Source organism: Anabrus simplex, chromosome 2 (genome assembly GCF_040414725.1).
Source record: "Anabrus simplex isolate iqAnaSimp1 chromosome 2, ASM4041472v1, whole genome shotgun sequence".
NCBI classification, from domain to species: domain Eukaryota; kingdom Metazoa; phylum Arthropoda; class Insecta; order Orthoptera; family Tettigoniidae; genus Anabrus; species Anabrus simplex.
This window is the reverse complement of record NC_090266.1, coordinates 369,583,105-369,605,516: the sequence shown is the minus strand read 5'-3', so window position 1 is coordinate 369,605,516 and position 22,412 is coordinate 369,583,105. Positions and strand designations below refer to the sequence as shown.

Sequence of the window (22,412 nt, the reverse complement as noted above, 5' to 3'; positions counted from 1 at the left end):
CAAGCACAACGGTTTACTCAGTCCATCTATAGCTGAGGAGCCATGTGCTTCGGTAACTTTGTGATCAGAGAGCTATTTTACTATATCATCGATTGCCAGACAGATGGTAACAAAGGCCTGCCTTGGGAGTCACTTTTTTTTAGCTGTATGGACTTCGTCTTGCTGATACTAGTCTCAATGTGGATATGATTGTCAACTAGTAATTTCGCAATCAGCCCTTTTAGATATTGAGGCGATTCACAAAGCCTCCTGATGTTCTGCAGATGTGTTCATGGCCTAGTGAGTCGAATTTTTCGGTTACCGGTATATAAAAATGCAACACAACAGTTCGACTTCTTCTACTTCGCACTTAGGAGGCAACCATTAATCAAAGTTGTGTTAATATGCGTTCCGGGTGATGAAACAAAGCCTCTCGGGTGACAAGTAAAGCTGAGGTAGCTGTGAAGTGCCTTGCCTGTGACTCGTTCGATTATCCGTCTAATAATGGAAAAAATCGTTATGGTCCTCCAGTTCTTTCAATTGTGTGGGTCACCACTTTTGAAAATTCGAAATATTCCAGTGAAATAGTCTTATAATAATAATAATAATAATGCTATTTGCTTTACGTCCCACTAACTACTCTTTTACGGTTTTCGGAGACGCCGAGGTGCCGGAATTTAGTCCCTCAGGAGTTCTTTTACGTGCCAGTAAACCTACCGACACAAGGCTAACGTATTTGAGCACCTTCAAACACCACCGGACTGAGCCAGGATCGAACCTGCCAAGTTGGGGTCAGAAGGCCAGCGCCTCAACCGTCTGAGCCACTCAGTCCGGCGAAATAATCTTCAATTTCATTTAATGGTAAGGTGTACTGGGGAGGCAAACTACTGTTGATGACCTGCCTCGCAACTCATTTCCTGCTGTAGTAATTATATTGGGCTACTTCATAGGCATAATTCTGCTGTTTCCTCTCTTTTTCTCTTCTCGACCTACGCGCCGGATTAGAGATTTAGAATATGTGAATCCTGATAAACGCCCGTGTATTAACCAGTCAAGAAATCTTTACGATAATGTACTCATTTCTCCCTTTCGGTCCGTACTTAGGAGTAATAATATCAGCCCATATTTTTTTTTTGCCTAGAAGTGTACATAAATAATCTCCAATTTCATTTAACTGCAAGGTGTACTGGGGAGGCGCATTTCCTATTATTGGAGGTAGATAAGGTATGGAAAGTCACAGGAGTGTTAGGCTCATACGTGGAACATGGTATAGTGGCCTATTTCGGATTTTCCGAAGATGACAATGCAACGGGAAATGAAGTAAAAAGGATGAACTTTAAATAACGAGTTCTATGGAGGGCGCAGAGAATTTATTTGGTGATGAGCTGTCTCGGAACAGGATTACGGGCTTTCCCAAGGTATGCAAAGAATGAGGGTTTTTATGAGGGCCGAGTTCTGATTACGCTTACCTTTCTCAAAACATGGCAGCTTAGGCTTTCACAACCGACATCTCGGTGAATGTCGAAGAAACGTTTCGGGCTAGTAAGCCGTGGTCGAATGGAGTTTCTAACTCCCAGCATTTTTAAGGGTCCACTCTCTCCGAAGGACAGCTGTGGACTGCAGAGCACAGTTACCGATGAAACTTTGTGAGCTAGAAACCCAGTTCGACCACGAACTACACACCCATAAAATCTTATTTCTTTCTTTCCTAATAATCACATACAGGTTCGAAGTACACCATTTAACACTGACTGTGAGCCAACAAACAAAATTATAATGAGAAAACAAACACTAACAGGTAAACAGGAGAAAATTTAATAGTAACGAGTTCTTTAGAAATTAAATAGGAGAGAAACAAGCAAAAACAGGTACAAACACGTCCATATCATGGATAACGTTCTTGCCGTGTTGTCAACAGAGAATCTAGAGCTTAGCCTTTAATTAGTATACTGATCAGTCTTATTTAGGTGCGCGTTGAGGCGCGCGGCTGTGAGCTTGCATCCGGGAGATAGTAGGTTCGAATCCCACTATCGGCAGCCCTGAAGATGGTTTTCCGTGGTTTCCCATTTTCACACCAGGCAAATGCTGGGGCTGTACCTTAATTAAGGCCACGGCCGCTTCCTTCCAACTCCTAGGCCTTTCCTGTCCCATCGTCACCATAAGACCTATCTGTGTCGGAGCGACGTAAAGCCCCTAGCAAAAAAAGTCTGATTTAGAAGAGATGACAGGGAATGTAGGTATTCGTTTCATGTAGCACATTTCTTATTATTGGAAGTTGGTAAAGTATGGAAAGTTACAGGGGTGTTAAGCTCACACGTGGAACATGGTGTAGTGGTCTATTTCGGATTCTCCAAAGACGACAATGTGATGTTTTGAACATAATGTACTTAAAATTATCAAAGTGTGTAATTAATTGGAAAGATGTATATATCTAATTTAAGCTAGGTCATTCTGGATTATTATGCGTATATATAGGGTTTATAGTCATCTCATTTCTTTGCATCACGGCAATAACGAAATGTGAACGAGCTAAATCTTGAGTAAGGTATTACAACATCCGCATTAATAGCTTGCAGTAAATTCCAGCAGCCTGAGGTCAGTCGACCGGACACGCCATGCCAATTTTAGCCCTTTACCACGAAAAGGACGTCGTCGAGATTGTAGAAATACATAGTCCCCTCCATAATATGAAGAGGCGGTTAGAATTTGTCAACTCCCACTTTTTGAAGCTTGCTACCTGACGCTTACGAAGCCCGCGAACTTTCAACCTATGTGAATGAACGTTACGAAACAAGATGATGGATATACAGCGATGGAAAGAAGGAATAGAACATCATATCTTACTGGACCACGTGATATGGGAGATGGAGGGAATTTCTTAGAGCCTATATACTTCAACGATAAGAGCTCCTAAAGTTTTCATATCAGAACATCTTTACATCGGAGCCTCTGAGGTCTTAACATCTTAACATCAAAGCGTCTGAGGGCCTCAGCGTCTGATGATCATGATGATAGAGGAATGTCTTTCTCATCGTTCTTATTATACGAGAGAAAACAGGGCAGATAGCAAGAGGAGGTTCTCCGTTTAGTTTACAAGTCCACTTCACATCTCAGTAGAGCACTACTCAAAGTTACTCTCACTGAGAACTGGCTATCTCAATGTCGAGAGATAAAGTTAGCGAGAGACCTGTTTTGACTTGTCTGAAAGAGAAGATCATTTTGTTTTTCTTTAGTTACTCTACATTTCTGTAATACGGAAGAATACAAGTGTATTCTCTCCATGAACGTAACCAAAGGTATTATGAGTATTATGGGAAGTGTTAAGGTCAGGAAAGTCGTTGTCCAATTAGTGGGCAATGCACGAATCGGAAATACGACTGGTACTTACTACGGGAGATGACAACGGCAGTACGAAGGGACCATCAAACAACAGCTCCTACATCGAACATGTCCAGATACCAGAATCTACAAATGGTGAGCTAATGGCATAAATTACTGCAACCGGGCGAGTTAGCCGTGCGCGTAGAGGCGCGCGGCTATGAGCTTGCATCCGGGAGGTAATGGGTTCGAATCCCACCGTCGGCAGCCCTGAAGATGGTTTTCCGTGGTTTCCCATTTTCACACCAGGCAAATGCTGGGGCTGTACCTTAATTAAGGCCACGGCCGCTTCCTTCCAACTCCTAGGCTTATCCTATCCCATCGTCGCCATAAGACCTATCTGTGTCGGTGCAACGTAAAGCCCCTAGCAAAAAAATATTATTGCAAGTCTCAGCGTAACAGCTCATTTTATTACATTTTCTTTCATTCAATTTTTGTTTTGTTTCCATTAAGTTCGTCTAGAAAGCCAAGAATAACGCCCGAGAGGATCCGTTGTGCTGACCACACGACACCTCGTAATCTGCAGGCTTTTAAGCTGAGCAGCGGTCGCTTGATAGGCCATGGTCCTTCGGGGCTTTTGCGCCATGGGGTTTGGTTGTTTTCCGTTAAGTTCAGTTTTCGTAAATACACCGTCAAGTTTATCATCCTAATAAATCGTTATTTTAATTGGTACTTTCATAAATTCTTATTAATGATCCTTAGTCTCCTAGTTAGCGTGTACTTAATGGTTAGGTGTTCTGTCATCCCACTTCTGGGAGTATCTAGAGTCTCATTACTTTTTAATATTATTTATCAACTATTGTCTTCAAGCCATAATTTTGAAGGCTGGCGTCCAAGAGATATTGTTTATGGAGACGGAGAAGAGCGAATATTTATTTATATTAAAATTAAGGTGACTCGGCACGTCACAACAACGCAACGGAAAAAATAAGTAAAAATAGATCCACTTTAAAGAGTTCTATGAAGGAAGCAGAGATATGTGTTCTGCAGATTTTACTGAGGTCTATAATTTTTATGAATGAGATAATTTATTTGGTACTAAGTTGTCTCAGGACAGGATTACGGGTTTTCACAAGGTTTGCGAAGAGTGAGAAGAAGCAATTCATTTCATTGACGTTCGTGAGGGCAGAAATCAATTACAGGAAGAATATATGCACAGACGTCTAATTTAAGGGCGTTTAAATTACAAATTTCAGTAATCTCAAAAAAAGTCCAAGAGACCTCATGACACGGGATTTTACTTTGTCAATACGAAGAGAGAAATTTGGTCATAAATTTTTCCAAGATCAACGGAGTGCTATTTATTTCACACCTGTCAGTAAGCTCACGTTCATCTAGGCAGAATTCTTCCATTATAACTGGCCCCGCGGCCTAGCGGTAGCGAGTCTGCCTCTTATCCGGAGGCCCCATGTTCGATTCCTGGCCAGGTTAGGAATGTTTACCTGGATCTGAGGGCTGGTTCGAGGTCCTCTCAGCCTACGTGATTATAATCGAGGAGATATCTGACCTCGTTATCTACAGGCCTTCGGGGTGAACAGCGGTCACTTGGTAGGCCAAGGCCCACGAAGACATTCGTGACATTCGCGGTTGGGGTAGGGGTTCTTTTACACTGACATGCCAAAAGTAATGGAATAGGAGTCCAGTCTAGTGTAAGTCCTCCTCTAGCTCGGCCAAGTGCTGCTACTCGTCGTGGCATCGATTCCGCAAATGGAAGAAACAACTGAGGTAAGATTCTGACCCATGCCGTCCAGATACCTACGCACAGCTTCCTTGTATGAATGGACCTCACCACCACGTCCCATAAATGCTCGACTGGGTTCATATCAGGAGTAGTGTTGGCTACTGAATGCATGATTCGAAGCAGTGTATCGATTCATTCAAGTGTCCGAGTGAATCGATTCACAGGAAAGGCGAGCTCACGGCACACGATTCAGCTTACTCCCAGCGGACAGTGCTGAGTGGCGCACTCACTGGACGTTGACGGGGAGCCGAGCTTCCGCTGCAGCGAGACAGTGTATCATGGCACATCGAAAGAATCGTGAACGAGCGCGGCTCAGTGAGACACATGATACACACGGCTCCTTCGGCTCACTGGACACGCGGAGAGCCGAGCTTCCGCTGCAGCGAGGCATACAGTGAATCATGGCACATCGAAAGAATCGTGAACGAGCGCGGCTCAGTGAGACACATGATACACACGGCTCCTTATCGGCTCACTGGACACGCGGAGAGCCGAGCTTCCGCTGCAGCGAGACATACAGTGAGACATGCTAGACTGAAAGAATCGTATGCTATAATGGACTCTCGAGCTCAGCTCATTTGAAAATAATACCCATTTGCATTCACTGTCCTCTTCTTACAGGGAGGTTTAAATAATAGATGGATTTATTTGCAGTGTTAAGAAGGTAGTCACATCATAATTCTGAAGTAGCTAGTAAGTAGGTAGGCTATTAGGTTATACTATTTATTAGTTTAATGAATCTTAGCATTATAACTTAGTTGACATTTGCCAGTTAAACTCGACTCTAGCCTGCCCTATGACTACGAGTCATGCTCATGAGTCATGACCACTCAAAAGTACCTGTTTTATATTGGGAAGAACGGCTCAGTATTCTCTCAGTTCATATGTCACATCGTTGCACAAGACTTCAATCATATGTGGACAGACGCAATAACAGTATGTTGAATCAGAAAACCAGCGGGCTACTGTACATCTCGAGTAGCCTATACAAAATATGACGATTTAAAAAAATCCTCAGCTGATAGAAAAATACTTTAAAAAAAGGACTGAGCGAGTTGTCGTGCGGTTAATATCGCGTGGCTATGCGTTTGCATTCGGGGGATGGTGGGTTCGAATCCCACCGTCGGCAGCCGTTAAGATGGTTTTCCCGTAGTTTCCCCATTTTCACCCCAGGAAATGCTGGCTCTGTACCTTAATTCAGGCCATGGCTGCTACCTTCCTAATCCTAACCTTTCCCACCCTGCGTTGCCGGAAACCTTCGATGTATTAGAGTAACTAGCATTTTTTCTAAGAAAGGAGTTCATAGTATGAAGACCAGATGGCAGCTGCGAGCACTGAATGCTGTTGCTGCTGTCTTACCAGCACATACTACACTGATGCAGTAGGAGCGGTGACCAATGAGCCGTGAATCGGATCACTGTATCGATTCAGTAACGTGAACGGAATAAAATGAATCGAATGTCCCATCACTAATCAGGAGGCCAAGGTGGCTGCAGCAATCTCTAATATTCTCCAGAACGCTACTCAAACCAGTTCTGGACAACTTGGGCCCGATAACACGGTGCATTTTCCCGCTGGAATAGCTCATCGTTTTAGTGGTCGCAATGCAGTTCAACGTAGCAGTCACTGATGTCACGTGAACACATCCAAAACCATTATGGAGCCACCACCAGCCTGTGTGGTGCCTTGTTGACAACTGGGGCCTGCACCATATCCGAACCCAACCATCTGTTCGAAGCAATTGGAACAGTGATTCACAGGAACAAGCTACATGTCGCCAATCCTCCAGGGTTCAATTAGCATCTGAAAATGCGTCTGATGCCTTGTGAATTGAATGTGGATGTGATTTGAGTCAGTGTAGCTTATCTGTTACCACGGAAAATTCTAGCCAGAAGCCGCTAATCGTAATCAATAAGCGTCCGTTTTCGGCCACTGTGCTGTTCAGTGTGGGACGTAATGCCTTCCATAAGGTATTTCCGATACATACATGACATCTTCGATCGAGGAATATTAAATGACCGCAAAACTTTGGCAATGGACGACCGTGTGACTTTCCTCTCGTCGGCTTCTGACATGAGATGCTCAAAGTATCCGCCACAAGCAGCTTCATTGTGGACTGGCAAAGCCGGCTGAAGATACCTGGGTCCTGTCGAACAGCTGCATTATTTATATACTGTTCGAGGTCGTTGATGTCGTTAACCGAAGTAGCGTACAGCACATTTTTGACGTGTCCCGACAGATCAAAGTTATATTGGTTGAGGTCAGGAAACCAAGCAAGCCAATGCAATGGACCACAACGCTAGATCCACTGCCGTAGGAGGGCATTGTCCAAAAATTGGCGTACATGCAAACTGAAGTGCGCGAGCATGAACCACAATGTGAGGCGAGCTGCCAGGGGCACATATTTCAGTAGTGCAGGTAACGTGTCCCACAAGAAGATCAGATACGTTGTTCCATTCAGGCATCGGGATAGCATGTATGGGTCGATCAGTTGATTATGGATAACATCACACATTGCGTCCCAGGTACTGTTTATGATTAGCGACAAGCGTACCACGTTTATCTTCAACTGCCCACGTCTGTGTTATGCAAGTTTATGATGCCATCTCTTCGAAATATGGCCTCGTCGGTGAACAAAACGGAAGACGGACGACAAAAATGTCAGGATGATGGTTCAATGTGCAACGCCTGTACCTCGGTACCAACGCATTGTAGGATATTTGTTCATATGGGCATTTTTGTCCATGTTTTTGATCCCAGGAATCACCCCTGACGTTTGTCACAAATGTTAGGAACACTCTGTACTTCAAAATTCGGAAAGCAAATGATGGCACACAGGACAATATCCATCCACTCTTCCACTAATCACCTTGTATCCTTAACACCAGAACGTGCCAACAAAAACATCAGCACGGCAGCAAGCGACATTTCAAGAATTCGACCACTACGGAATGGAGACAAAGAGAAGCAGTCAGGCCTAGATAATTGTACTTGTTTAAAGGTTTTTGAACAAGCAGACTGAGCTCTTTGAAACTTTAAAATGTTCCTTTCTTGGAATTGCATATCTTTCATCTCTCTGAAAAATATTGAAAGAAAAACAAACGTCATATTACTCTATCCAAATCCAGCGGATCGACGTTGTAGTGACACACATAGGTTTTAGCATGTGCAAATTCAATGGGGTTGATTCAATTTTATGTATAAAGTGGAGAGTTCAAAATCAAAGGTTTACCTCCAATATTTGGCGAGATATGTGCACGAAAGTTTCAAAACTAGGTGGAAAAAAGTAGAAAGGTGTGGATAATATCGTCCCTGCTCTGGCAAACTAGCGAAACTGACAAACTAAGGAATCTGTAGTTCTGAAGTTCTGGTTTAGATTTTGTTATTTATATACTGTCTACCCTCTGACAAAGTCTCACATCTGCAGCTCATTCTGTATGCCTAACACATAAAACCAATAATTAAATATAAAAATTGATTTGACATGAGTAATCACAACTTCTTTCAGCTCTCCTAACCTTTTGACAATTTTCAGATTCGTTAGTTTGCCAGAGCAGGGACGATATAGAGTTCTCCAATGAGGATTAAAATATGGTACACGCGTCGTCGAATATAAATGTGCATTTAATATGTCTCAATTCTAACAAAGGGAGTTCAATATTCCGGAAGAAAATATGTAAGATCCCTAGGATATTCAAATAACCCGCTTCAAATACAAAAAGCCCTCAATAAACAGGGTCATTAAGGTTCATTACAAACGCATCAGTGATTCCACGCAAGAGGATATATGAAACTTTGAAATTAAATATGGGGTCTCTTTCATGGAAATGGATGTTTTTGATCTTTCAAATTCATATCCCTGATGAAAAAAAATGAAAGATAAAAATTCACAGAGTACTTTCGCCGTGACGACTTATTCCTTACATATGCACACCTAAACAATGAGTAGTTTCTTGGCCAGTAAGATGATTTTTAAAATAATTGTTTAACGTCGCACTAACACATCGAAGGTTTTAGGCGACGGAAGGATGGGAAAGTGCTTGGATTGGGAAGGTAGCAGCCATGGCCTTACAGCCCCAGCATTTGCCTGGTATGAAAGTGGGAAACCACAGAAAACCACCTTCAGGGCTGCCGCCGGTGGGATTAGAACCCACTGTTACCCGAATGCAAGCTCACAGCTGCGCAGCTAACGACGTGGTCAACTCGCTCGGTCCAGTAGGACGATTTTTGTATGAAGAAAGTATATCTTGCGAAATGCGAGGTCAATTTACTCGACTGAAACATCAGGATTAAGAAATAGACGCTGTTGATCTTGTTACTTGTAGTCCCGCTGCTTTGCTGAATGGCCCGCGTCGAGTTCAGAGGATCCCGGGCTCGATTCCCGGTCGGGTCGGGGATTTTAATAGCGGCTAGGTAACTCCTTTAACTCGAGAACTGGGTATTTGTGTTTCTCCAACACAAACCTCTTCATACACACAACACACCACAGTGCCAACCAGCAAAAAACACGCAATAGTGAACACATCCCTGCAAATAGGGTTGCTATCAGGAAAAACATCAAGGCGTAAACCAGAGATGTCCAAAACTGCAAGAGAGTTTGCAGACGCAACCTTACCAGGGTGTAGGAAAAGCGGTAGAAGGAGACGTTCTTGTTGCTTGTAGTAGCCTGTGATTCTGTACAAGTGAATGTATCTGTAATTAGCAGAGACTAGGTATAGAAATCCGCCTGTTGCCTCTAGTTTAGCATTTTAAATCAATCGATGTACGATGTTTTTTAGCCTATTGCTATTTGTTGATAAAGGCAGTATTTTTGAATCTGTGACTTGGCATAGGCTAGAGCAAAATGTAGCTTTCTCCGAAGTTTCAGTCTCATTTATGGCCATGACAGTGTAGACGCTGCTGAGGTATGGGTGGTGCTGGGTAATGACATTCGGAGCACGACTAGAGCATCTGCATGTTATGAATGGTGCAACTCATACAGTCGGTCGTGCTACGACCGCACTACTATGCTCACCCCTAGAACACCACGAGCTTCCACAGCCAAAGCTTCAAGGCTGAATTAGAACCACTGTGAAAAGACAGCGACAAGTTCACAGTAAGTGTTCCATGCACATAGGGCACGAATGAATCGCGTGCAGGAATGTGCGATCACACCACCTATTTGTAGCACGAGTACGATGAGGTAATACATCTCTACCGGGATATTTTTTCTATTTTTTTCCAATAACAACACGGATATCTTTATAGTTTTCAAAGCTCGGAACGTGCGTTTGGCAGGCACTGTCAGATAAAAGTATCTTGATCGCCGTTAGCCAGAATATGGGTATATCTAGCTGAAGAATATCCTCCATTAAGCCCTCAAAATCGATGACTAAGGAAAAACTGATACTGGGTAAAATCATACTGAGAGAGAGAATGGAAGAGGAATATCTGTTTATGAAACAAAATTACCATAGTACCGTAGTAATGAAAACAGAGAACAACCAAATCTTTTCGTCGGCAGATACACCGATGAGCAATTGAATTACAGGCAGCTTAGCCCGTGACTGCGATGTTGCCAGACTTTGCAATGGCCGTGTAACAATTAACCAACGGGCATGACACGAGATCTCTGCATTTTTGATTGTGGCCAGATTATCGGCACCACACGTGTGGGTCATTCCATCTCCGAAATTGGGCAGTGCCACCGTGTCAAGAGTGTTCCATGAGTACGTGGATTCGGAGAATATCACCACCACCACGTCCGACTCCATGGCTAAATGGTTAGCGTGCTGGCCTTTGGTCACACATAGACCCCACGAGGAAAATGCAACATATGTGATTTTAAATTCATCAGAGGCTATCAATATCTGAAAGTCCGGCTCCATGAATAAATGGTTAGCATGCCGGTCTTTGGTCACAGGGGTCCCGGGTTCCATTCCCGGCAGGGTCGGGAAATTTAACCACCATTGGTCAATTTCGCTGGCACGGGGGCTGGATGTATGTGTGGTCTCCATCATCATTTCCTCCTCAAAACAACGCTCAGGTCGCCTACGGGTGTCAAATCAAAATACCTGCACCTGGCGAGCCGACTTGTCCTCGGACACACCCGGCACTAAAAAGCCATACGCCATTTCATTTCACTTCATGTCATTATCTGAAAGACAGAAGGAACAGAGACATAGGTACTATAAAACACTAGTCATTAAAAACACAGCATCATTTCCAAATATGCACACATATTCAGAGGATGGGATAAGAAAGGCCTAGGAATTGGAAGGAAGCGGCCGTGGCCTTAGTTAAGGTACCGCCCCAACATTTGCCTTGTGTAAAAATGGGGAAAACACGGAAAACCATCTTCAGGGCTGCCGACAGTGGGATTCGAACCCACTATCTCCCGGATGCAACCTCAAAGCAGTGCGCACCTAACCGCACGGCCAACTCGCTCGGTCTTGCAGTCTAATATATTGACACTTGAAAATAGGTGCAGTGAGTATGGTATAAAAATTAGCCTTTCCAAGATTAAATTTATGTCAGTAGGTATGAAATCCAAGAGAAATGAGTGTCAGATTGGGGATACAAAGCTGGGACAGGTAGATAATTTCAGGTACCTGTATTTAGGACGTGTGTTCTCCCAGGATGGTAGTATAATAAGTGGGAATGAATCAACGTGCAGTAAAGCTACTGCAGTGACCTCGCAGTTGCGATTAACAGTATTCTGTAAGAAGAAATTCAGCTCTGGGACGAAACTAGCATTACATCGGTTTGGTTTCAGACCAACTTTGCTTTACGGGAGTGAAAGCTGGGTAGACTCAGGATATCTTATTCATAACTTAGAATTAACACACATGAAAGTAGCGAGAATTATTGCTTGTATTAAGAGGTGGGAACAATGGCAGGAGGGTATTCGGAATGAGTAGATAAACGGCAAGTTGGGATTGAACTCAATGGATGAAGCTGTACATATAAACCGGCTTCGGTAGAGGAGTCAGGTGAGGAGAATGGAGGAGGATAGGTTACCTAAGAGAAAAATGGACTCTGGTATGGAAGGTAAGACAGATAGAGGGTGACCAAGACGACGATGGTTTGTCTCAGTTTCGGGTGATTTCAAGATAAGAGGTATAGAACTAAACGAGGCCATAGAACTATTTACAAATGAAAGATTGTGGCGGAGGTTATTAAATCCACAGAGGTTTGCAGACTGAACGCTAAAATGCATAATAGTATGTAATGAAGAAGTATGTATGTATGTATGTATGTATGTATGTATGTATGTATGTATGTATGTATGTATGTATGTATGTATGTATGCATGCATGCACGTCATTGATGTGTCTCAGTCTCACCCTTGGCTTTGACAATATGAAAGAGACAAGGGTAGCAGATGAGCAATGCTTATAACACCTTATGCGACGAGTCCCTGTAATGAATCATATGGAAACGTTGGTGACAGTGTCTGTTGGAATGTGCACTTCAGTAGGCTTGGTAAACTGAGCACCTCCTGGCTCAATGAGGAAAATAACGGAAAACTACCTCGCTTCTTATTTCCCCAGAACGCCTCTTCAGTGACGCCTACGCCATCTACTACGACGGGTGATGTTGGATCTGTTCGGGATCCAACTAAACTTCCGGTTGAGGACTCAATATTCACATACAATTAGCAAGCAAAATTACCCAATCCAAGTAATCAACAGAAAAAAAACACCAACTTGACGACTCTACATTAGCAAAAATGAAAAATAATTAAAACTCCACTTTCTTCATAATGTTCCACATATATTCGCAACACATGAGTATATCCTCTCTGTACTGACCTAGTAAGTCACTAGAAACACGACCAAGAGAAAGATGGTAGATAGCAAGCCTTGGTTTGAACTTCCGTCTACTTTCCTGCGCTTACCCTGCCATGTTCCACCTCGGTCCATCGTCGAACTGCACCATTCCCCCAGTTCTTCGCACCCCACAAGTCAAAGAGTCTTCTGACATAATAATAAATAATAATAATAATAATAATAATAATAATAATAATAATAATAATAATAATAATAATAAGCAGAAGAAGGTTATTGGTTTTACGTTCTACTAACTACATTTATGGGTTTCAAACACGCCGAGGAGCTGGACTTTTTCCCGCAGGATTTGCTTTACTTGCCAGTAAATCCACCGACATAAGGCTGTGTTATTCGAGCAGTTTCAAATACCACTGGATTGAGCCGGAATCGAACCCGTCAACTTGAGCTCAGAAGGTCAGCGCTCTACCACTTGAGCAAATTAACAAAAGCACCATTACTTCATGCTTTATTATGACATTCTTCATCAGTTTGTGATATCACCTTCCCGGAGGTGTCACGTAGACCAGTTAGAAGTTCCAGTTGTCAGCAAATACAGTAAATATAAACGTGGATCTAATCAATGCATTTCGTTCATTTATGTTTTGCTAAGGACATTATCGAAATTTGAGTTTATACATAATACGAATTTCATTTCTGTCAGTCCGTCATGGCAAGTTCAAACCTGTTATCTCTTACAATTTTTCATACTACGGCGGTGTCGACGCCATTGCGTCTTTATAGACATGCGATGTGCGAATCCACCGAATGTCCCATATTTTCATTTTTAAAGCTAGTTTAGCGACGGACAGTTTTTATGTAGAAAAGCTCCAAGGATTCGGAAAACCGACAAACTTGAACCAAATTTTTTATCTACGAGTTTTCTTTCAATATTTTTCTATTTGCTTTATATCGCACCGACATAGATAGGTCACATGGAAATCATGGGGAAAGGAAATGGCTAGGAGTGGGAAGGAATCGACCGTGGCCTTGATGAAGGTACAGCCCCAGCATTTGCCTGGGGTAAAAATGGTAAACCATGGAAAACCATCTTCAGAGGTGCCGACAGTGGAGTTCGAACCCACTATCTTCCGAATGCAAACTGACAGCTACGTGACCCAAACCACGCGGCCAATCGCTCAGTCTTTCAATATTACATTTAAGGTCATAGTTAGTGCTCATAGGAGTACAAATAAAATAATTGAGACTTACCTTTTTGACAGTGATTGCGATTCCAGCATAGAGGAGATCCAGTAGCAGATTTTGGGCATTTGTCTCCATTTGGGCACATTGGGCATTCGTTCTCATTCCTATTTCCCTAGAAAAGAAAACCATGGTTAATAATTTTCCACAAGAGAACAGGAAGAACAAATGAACCTGTTCAGAAAAAAAAGGCACATGAACATTTCTCCGGCTGAGTTTCTCTCTCTTTTTTTAAGCCTCTAGTCCAGAGCTGTCCAAATAGCGCTCCTGGCGCAACTTCACGCCAGACAGTGCATTGAAGCGCAACTGTTGCACGGGTCAGCCTAACTCCCTCTGGTTCCCCCTCGCTTATCTGATATTTGCTCAACCCTTGTGATACGGAGCTTCTTTTCTTTTATAACTTGCTTTACGTCGCACCGACACAGGGATAGGAAAGGCCTAAGAGTGGGAGGAAAGCGGCCGTGGCCTTAATTAAGGTACAGCACCATCATTTGCCTGGTGTGAGAATAGGAAACCACGGAAAACATGATACGGTGCAAGGTGAATGCTTGAAGGTAGCATTTCAACTATGGCAAGTCTTGAAAAGAAACGGAGAAGCGAAGAGTCTTCGATCTTCACACAGGAGTGGGAGGCGATTTATTCATTCCACATAGCAAAAACCCTAAATGTCATAAGGGCCGTCCACGGTGTCGTATGAGTTGCGCCGAGTAAAAGTTGGGCCGTGTTAAAATCAGTAAAACTTGCGCCGTGGTCATTAATCATTCTAGGAACTAGAGGTCTTGTTTGGGAATTCCACAGGGAGGTTTCGTGTTACAGAATGTGACAGTGTTCACTCCGTACTTACCCCTTATCAGGGTTTTCCAGTCTCGTCACAAATCCTCGTCACGCACGCATAAAACTATTCGTAATTTCTTACCTGGATCAAGTTGTGCATCGTTTACTTGAAGAGCGCGAGCGATGGAGTTCATCGAGACCACAAAGGGAAGAACAAGCTTAGTTTTGGAAGGTTTTTGCTACCGAAAACGAAGAACAAATAAAGATAATTTCATTGTATGGCAATGTATCCACGAGAAAACCAAATGTTGTAAGGGGGCAGTGGTGAGCCTAAAAGATCAAGTAATCAGAGTAAAAGAACATGTGTGTGTTCCGAACGAAGCTGCCGTGGATGTGCGCATTGCAGTCTCAAAAGCCAAGAAAAGAACCAGAGAAGATGCCAGCACTTCAATTCCTCAGGTACGTACATGTTGATTATTTCTAACGTATACTAATTATGCTATTTTCGTAATCTGTCTTTAATATTATATCAGATTATAGTAGATCGAAACAACCAATAGTTACTTATAATGTATTGTGTACATAACACGTTAGTGAAAGTTGAATGAAAGTTGAGTGAAAGTTGAATATTGAAAACTAACGTCTCCTTTTCAGATATTCAAGGAAGAATTGGAATCTCTCCAGAATAGAGGGTACGACCAGTAATTAGGAGTGGGCAGACCGGAACATTCACTTGTTCCGCAACATTAGGAGCTTGAGGCGGAGTGTTTCGGTACAGAGTGCCGAGACACGGGACACAGGACTGTAACTGCGTCCTAGAGAGAACTTCGAGAGGCAACAGGACATGCTCCGCTTCAGCTGGAATGTGCCTGAACCGAACGTGCTGTGTCAAGGCCGCACTAGATAGATTAGTTGGCCTTGGCTGTGTCTGCCTGTCGATACCGGCTGTGTGCCGCCCTGTGTTGGAGTGTCAACATTTTTTCATCCAATTATATCCTTAATTCCAAAGCGATGACCCATATTTTTCTTTGGCTTAAAAGTTTCCTTAAAGCCCAAATTAATTTTTAACATCAATCCCCGAGAAAGTGTTGAGGGAAATTTTCGAGATATTAAAGAAAGTAAATGGAAGTTGAGAGGGAAGGAATTCGAAGTGCAGAGAGCATAAGGCGGGGCGCACATTGGGACGCAGGCGAAGCAGGTAAAGCAGTGCAGCGCAGAGCAGATTTTTGTAATCCACACAAATCATTGCACCATCGCAAGTTGACAGACAGGGCAGGACAGAGCAGAGCAGGTCGGTTCCGCACCTACTTGCGCCTACCACGCGCAGTCTTCGAAACAGTTTCCTGCGCACGTGTCAAGCAGTGAGTTAAGAAATGGAGGAGAAAATTACCACAGCCATTCAGTCTCACCATGTTTTGTAGGTACTATGTGAATCATGTGGACTGCAATGCAGTATGTACGTATATATGTGTGTATGTATGTTCGTGAGAAAATGGCTGAACATAATTTAATGAAAATCGGTATGTAAATTCGGGGAATAAGGCACTACAGTCTAGGCTATAAATCATTTTATTCACGCTGCGTAAAAAGGTAGTTTGGAGAAAGGCCTAAAATGTAATCCACCGAGCAAGTGGCCGTGCGGTTAGGGTCGCGCATCTGTGAGCTTGCATTCGGGAGATAGTGGGTTCGAACCCCACTGTCAGCAGCCCTGAAGATGGCTTTCCGTAGTTTCCCATTTTCACACTAGGCAAATGCTGGGGCTGTACCTTAATTAAGGCCACGCCCGCTACCTTCCCAATCTTCCACCCTTCCGTCGCCGAAAACCTTCGATATGTTAGTGCGACGTTAAACAAACAGCAAAAAAAAGAATGTAATCCTCATATATCTATGAAACAATCCGTGACCCAAGTTCTCGCAACATATAGAATTTAAGACAAAGATCTAATGCTGATTATGGAGAGCATCATCGCCGACTCCGTCGCCGTCATCCATCATCACATTTATGTGAATAGATAAATACGGAAAATCATTTATCATGTCTTGTCAAATATAAATGCAAACGCGTTCACAACAGATTGTCAATGTTGACTGATTTTAGTATCTTGTATCTTGTGACAACTAGATGAAAATCTAGCAGTACATTTGTAAATACATATTTTTCCCTCTCCCCCACTGCGATCCTATTAATGAATTTACCATGCAAGTTGGTCGTGCGGTTAGGATCGCCTTGCTATTAGCTTGCATTCGGGAGATAGGGGTTCGAACCCCACTGTCGGCAACCGTGAAGATAGTTTTCCGTCGTTTCCCATTTTCACACCAGGCTAATGCTGGGGGGGGGCTGTACCTTAATTAAGGCCACGGTCGCTTCCTTCCCATTCCTAGCCCTTTCCTATTCCATCGTTGCCATAAGACCTTTCTGTGTCGGTGCGACGTAAAAAATATACAAAGATAATCATGAATTAAATTCTTTGCTTAGACCATATGAACGCCGAACATCGGTAACATAGAAATATTGTTCAGTCTTGTAAACTGGCGAAGGTTGGTTGTTTTTATTGCGATTGTCTTAAGCTGAAAAACCGCGTTGCCACCAGAAATTGTGAAGATGACTAACAAAATGAGAAAAATCGCGAATGCTTGAAGAAAAAGAAAAAAAGAGCCTCTTTATACTGGATGCCCCAGTATCACAGAGTCTAAAGAAAACATGTTATTTCTGAAAACCGACGAGACCCTGCGTGGCAATGTGCGCTCACGTCCACTTCGCAGTTTCGTAAGCTTCGCGCTGTTCTGCTCTGCTCTTCCCTGCTCTGTGGCCAACTGCTTCTCAATGTGCGCCCGGCCTAACAGCACGAAAGTACAACAATGTATTCATCGAGTTATATTTTTAATTCCAAAGCGACGACCCATATTTTTCTTGGGCTTAAAAGTTTCCTTAAAGTCCAAATTAATGTTTAACGTCAATCCCCGAGAAAGTGTTGAGGGAAATTTTCGAGATATTAATTACTTACTAATTACAATACAGGCCAATACATTCAACTGGTGAAAATATTCTTGAATTGGTTACTTTTAAACACCTGCACTGCCATTGTAACCGTGTTATGTGTATTTTATATTGACCGGAAAAATCTTAACCTAAAAGCAGCCTTTAAACGTATATAGTGGGCGCGAATTTCAGTGTTCCGACTGTTCGTTCACGTTCCCTGCAGCTTTATGCTGGACCATGGCCATAACTACACACAGGCACACACAACACAGCACGTTCCGTACAGGCACATTCCCAGTTCCCACTGGCGCGGAGCATGTAATGTTGCCTCTCGAAGTTCTCTCTACACTGCGCAGTTACATTCCCGCGTCCCGTGCGCCCGCTGCACAGTTCAGCTAGTAGGCGAAGGGCAGTGCATAGTGGCGCTTCTGATGGGACAGCGAGTCAGTGTCTCCGGCTCACTTGAGAAGGTTTCGGAACAATTGACATTCTGTGTTCTGGAACAGCGGAACATAACTGTGCACCGGCACATTGTGCCGAAACAGGGACATAGTGCCCAACCCTACACAGTATGAGACCATGAAAGCGACGTTGTATTCACTACGAAGGAAGGAGCAAGGAATCCTCAGGGAACCAGAACGTTCGGATGATATATGCCTTGACGAAAACATTCTTAAAATGTCTGATGGAAGTTCTTTTCTTTTGGCTATGTTGATGGTGAGGAAAGAATAATGATTTTTTGTACTGAACAGGGGATGTTGATGGTGAGGAAAGAATAATGATTTTTTGTACTGAACAGGGGAAAGAGATTATGGAAGAAAATAAGACTTTCGTCATAGACAGCACTTTCAGGAGCTGTAGCAGGCAATTTGCGCAGCTATACACTATCCACGTGGATTTAGGCAGCACACAGGAAGAGACGAATATCACTCCAATTATATTCGCACTTTTACCTAACAAAAGGGCAGAAACATACAATAAAATGTTGGGAATGTTGAAGGAGAGAATTCCCGACTAGAAACCCGAAAGGGTGATCATTGATTTTGAGTCTGCAAGCATTTGTGCTTTGAAACAGTCATTTCCATTAGCTGAAATACAAGGATGTTTCTTTCATTTTCTCCAGTGTACTTGGAGAAAGGTACAGGAAATCGGATTGACAGCACTCTACAAAGAATGTCAAGAAGTGAGGCTGACAATTCGGAAGTGCAGGGCTCTTGCCTTCTTGAAGCCTGAAGATGTGGAAGAGGGCTGGCTCTATACCCACGAAGAAGCGCCACAGAATCCTAAACTTGTCCAGTTTTTGGACTATTTTGTGGAAGAATGGCTTGAAAATCATAATGTACCACAAGCAATCTGGAACTGCCACGGAAGACGCCACAGAACAACAATGCTGTTGAAGGGTGGCACCACAAAATTAACAGCACCCACGAGTTAAAGATCGCATTTTGTGTCTCAAATCCGAAGCAGAAAGTTTGAATTTTAAGATTGCCAGGAATGAACTTCATCTTGAGGGAAAAAGAAGAAAAAGAAGTTACGTGCAATTAGGCCAAAGGATCTTGAGAGCAACGGATGTCTATTTGGAAAGCGGTAATGTAAAAAAATTCATCAGAAACATGTCTTACATCCTTCAACTGGATTAGACATTTAGTACTGAACCGTTCATTCAACGGTGCTTACTTTGTAAATATACAATGTAAATATTAGGTTTAAGACACTGACAAGGTTTTACCGAAAATTTAAATCATGTATACAGGCATTAGTTTTCATAAGGATGACAAGGCCGAATGGCCGCTTTCTGTATTGCTAGACTTGGTTTGTTAAATAATGTCAAATCATTCAAGTAATACTTAAGCGGCTGTTTTAAGTTCAACGGAGATCGTCTCAATAAGACATAATGAAACAACGCTGATAGAATGAACATTTGCGACGGAAAAACTGTAAATTTCAGTTATCGTTAAGATTAAAAAAGCTTCTTCATGACGCTGATGGAACGTAGGCTTCCCATCACTGCTCCGGGGGTTAAATCTACGATCACTTTAGATAGCGTTTATGCTGGACAAAGCTGGCGTTCAAAATAGTATTTCTGATTTCTTCATATTTATATCAGCATCACTGTTTGAAACAATTTCATTTGTCATTTATTAATTTTTATATGCCCAGGGGAATGCGACAGGCCTCGCCAGGGCACACAATTTCCTTACTTTGGCAGTAGCTATGGTTCATTCTTGAGCCCTATCACTTCATAAGGGGTGCATGTCGGGGAAACGTAGGGTGAGACAGTTTTTTTCTGTTTTCACTGGTCATTCTTTATTCAACAAATTCGCTACTTTTCATTTGCCATCCATTAATCTTTGTCCGCAAAAGCACGTCAGATCTCGCATTCGGCAGTATTTTCTTCCTTTAGCGGTATTTCATTCTTCATTCATTCTATTCCTGACCCTGTCAGCTACAAACAGGCTGTGGATATTCTTCATAAGACTGAAAGACTGATTCCATGTTTCCACACTTGGTTTGTAAATTAATTCAAACTACGTAGTTATACACATTTCACCCAGTGATATAAATACGATGCAGGTTTTCTAAATGTGCAAGAAACCAACATGATAGAGTGAATACCGAGCTCGATAGCTGCAGTCGCTTAAGTGCGGCCAGTATCTAGTATTCGGGAGATAGTAGGTTCGAACCCCATTGTCGGCAGCCCTGAAAATGGTTTTCCGTGGTTTCCCATTTTCACACCAGGTAAATGCTGGGGTTGTACCTCAATTAAGGCCACGGCCGCTTCCTTCCCACTCCTAGCCCTTTCCTGTCCCATCGTCGCCGTAAGACCTATCTGTGTCGGTGCGACGTAAAACAACTAGCAAAAAAAAAAGAGTGAATAATATTTTTTATATAGGCCTATTAATTTCAAAATCTCAGTACTACAGATATTCCTTGAACTTGGAAATAACCCCCTGCGGAGCAGCGCAGGTAGCAGATGCTTAAGACAGCTGTCAAACCACTTCTAATCCCGGCGGGGAATCTCCACTGCGCAAATTTTACTCGGCGCAATTCATACAGAACCTCTATAATACGTATTTTCGACGTTTTTTCGTCATTTGAGAGCCACACCCGCTTGCTTATGTGACCACTGAAAACAAGACGGACGTTCGTTCAATTAGCTTCAGCCAGGCAGCGCTTCCACCTCTCTGTGTTATTATAGCTCGCTGGTATATAACCATTCTTCTTCCGAACAATGTTAGAGAGATACACTGTCTGAGAAAACACGTATCAGTCAGGTTTACAATCTGAAATTGGAAATATGACACTAGGTCGTGGTTTCAGCCTTTTATGGAGATTTTATTTGGCCTTTCCTGAAATGTATAATTTGCTTAAAGATTGTAACTTGTAAAAATGATTTGCGTTAATGGAAAGGGAGAGTGGTAAATTATATGACTGAAGAGGATTGGAAAAATACTTACAATTTGCTTTAAATCGCACCGACGCAGATAGGCCTTATGGCGATTATGGGATAGGAAAGGACTAGGAGTAGGAAGGAAGCGCCCGTGGGCTTAATTAAGATACATTCCCAGCATTTTCCTGGTGTGAAAATGGGAAGCCACGGAAAACCATCTTCGGGGCTTGAACCCACTATTTCCCGAAAGCAAGCTTACAGCTGCGTGGCCTTAACCGCACGGCTAACTCGCTTGGTCAATTATTCATTATGCTTGTATATAGTTCTATATGGCATTTAGAGGAATAATAATATTGACGAAAGTAAAGGACTCAGATGTTCACACGGTGTTACACATCTAGCTTCTAAATTGTAAAATGTGGTAAGGTATCGATGGGGACTGCTACACGTATTGTACGAAGCAAAAGCAACAAACTCTATAGGCCTATACAGAAAATATATTCAATAGCTTTTAATAGGCCTACTAGAAACACGCACAAAAAGTGAAAAACGGGCCACAATTTCAGGCAATCATGCACATCTTTTCTCATTTTCTTTTTGGTACGAATTCGCTTTAAGTCGCACCGATACACATAGTTCTTACGATGACTATGGGACAGGAAAGAGCTAGGAGTGGGAAGGAAACGACTGTGGCCTTAATTAAGGTACAGCCCCAGCACTTGCCTGGTGTGAAAGTTGGAAACCATCTTCAGAGCAGCCGACAGTGATATTCAAACCTACTATCTCCTGAATGCAAGCTGACAGCTACGTGACCTAAAGCCTGCAGCCTCTCGCTCGGTATCATGCACATGAATTTTCTGCGTATCCACTTTCAAAGGCATAGCCATTCAGTGAAAGGAAAATGGCATCCCTTATATTTCGTAAAACATTAATTTCACTCTTGAAGGTAAGATCCAAAGAATCTCATGCATGTCGACAGGGGAATCAGTCGCGAAGCCAGCCCAAGTAGGCCAATTCACATGACAGTAAGTGTCACGCAAAGTATTATTTTATACGCACGAAAATGAAGTTCAATGAATATACCTGTGAAATGATATGCCATGGCCTTTTGTGAACCTCTCTATGCAGCCGGAGGCTGCACAGGAAACTGGCATTTTC

The 22,412-nt window shown here is 42.8% G+C and overlaps 1 protein-coding gene across 1 annotated transcript in view; it reads right to left on the bottom strand.

Moving 5' to 3' along the window:
• Window positions 1–22,412, bottom strand: part of LOC136863551 (insulin-like peptide receptor) — a 462,473-nt gene that overhangs the window by 224,751 nt on the left and 215,310 nt on the right. Inside the window, exon 5 of the mRNA XM_067139932.2 lies at window positions 14,119–14,224. Coding sequence (XP_066996033.2) covers window positions 14,119–14,224 — 106 coding nt within the window. The remainder of the gene's footprint in view (window positions 1–14,118; window positions 14,225–22,412) is intronic.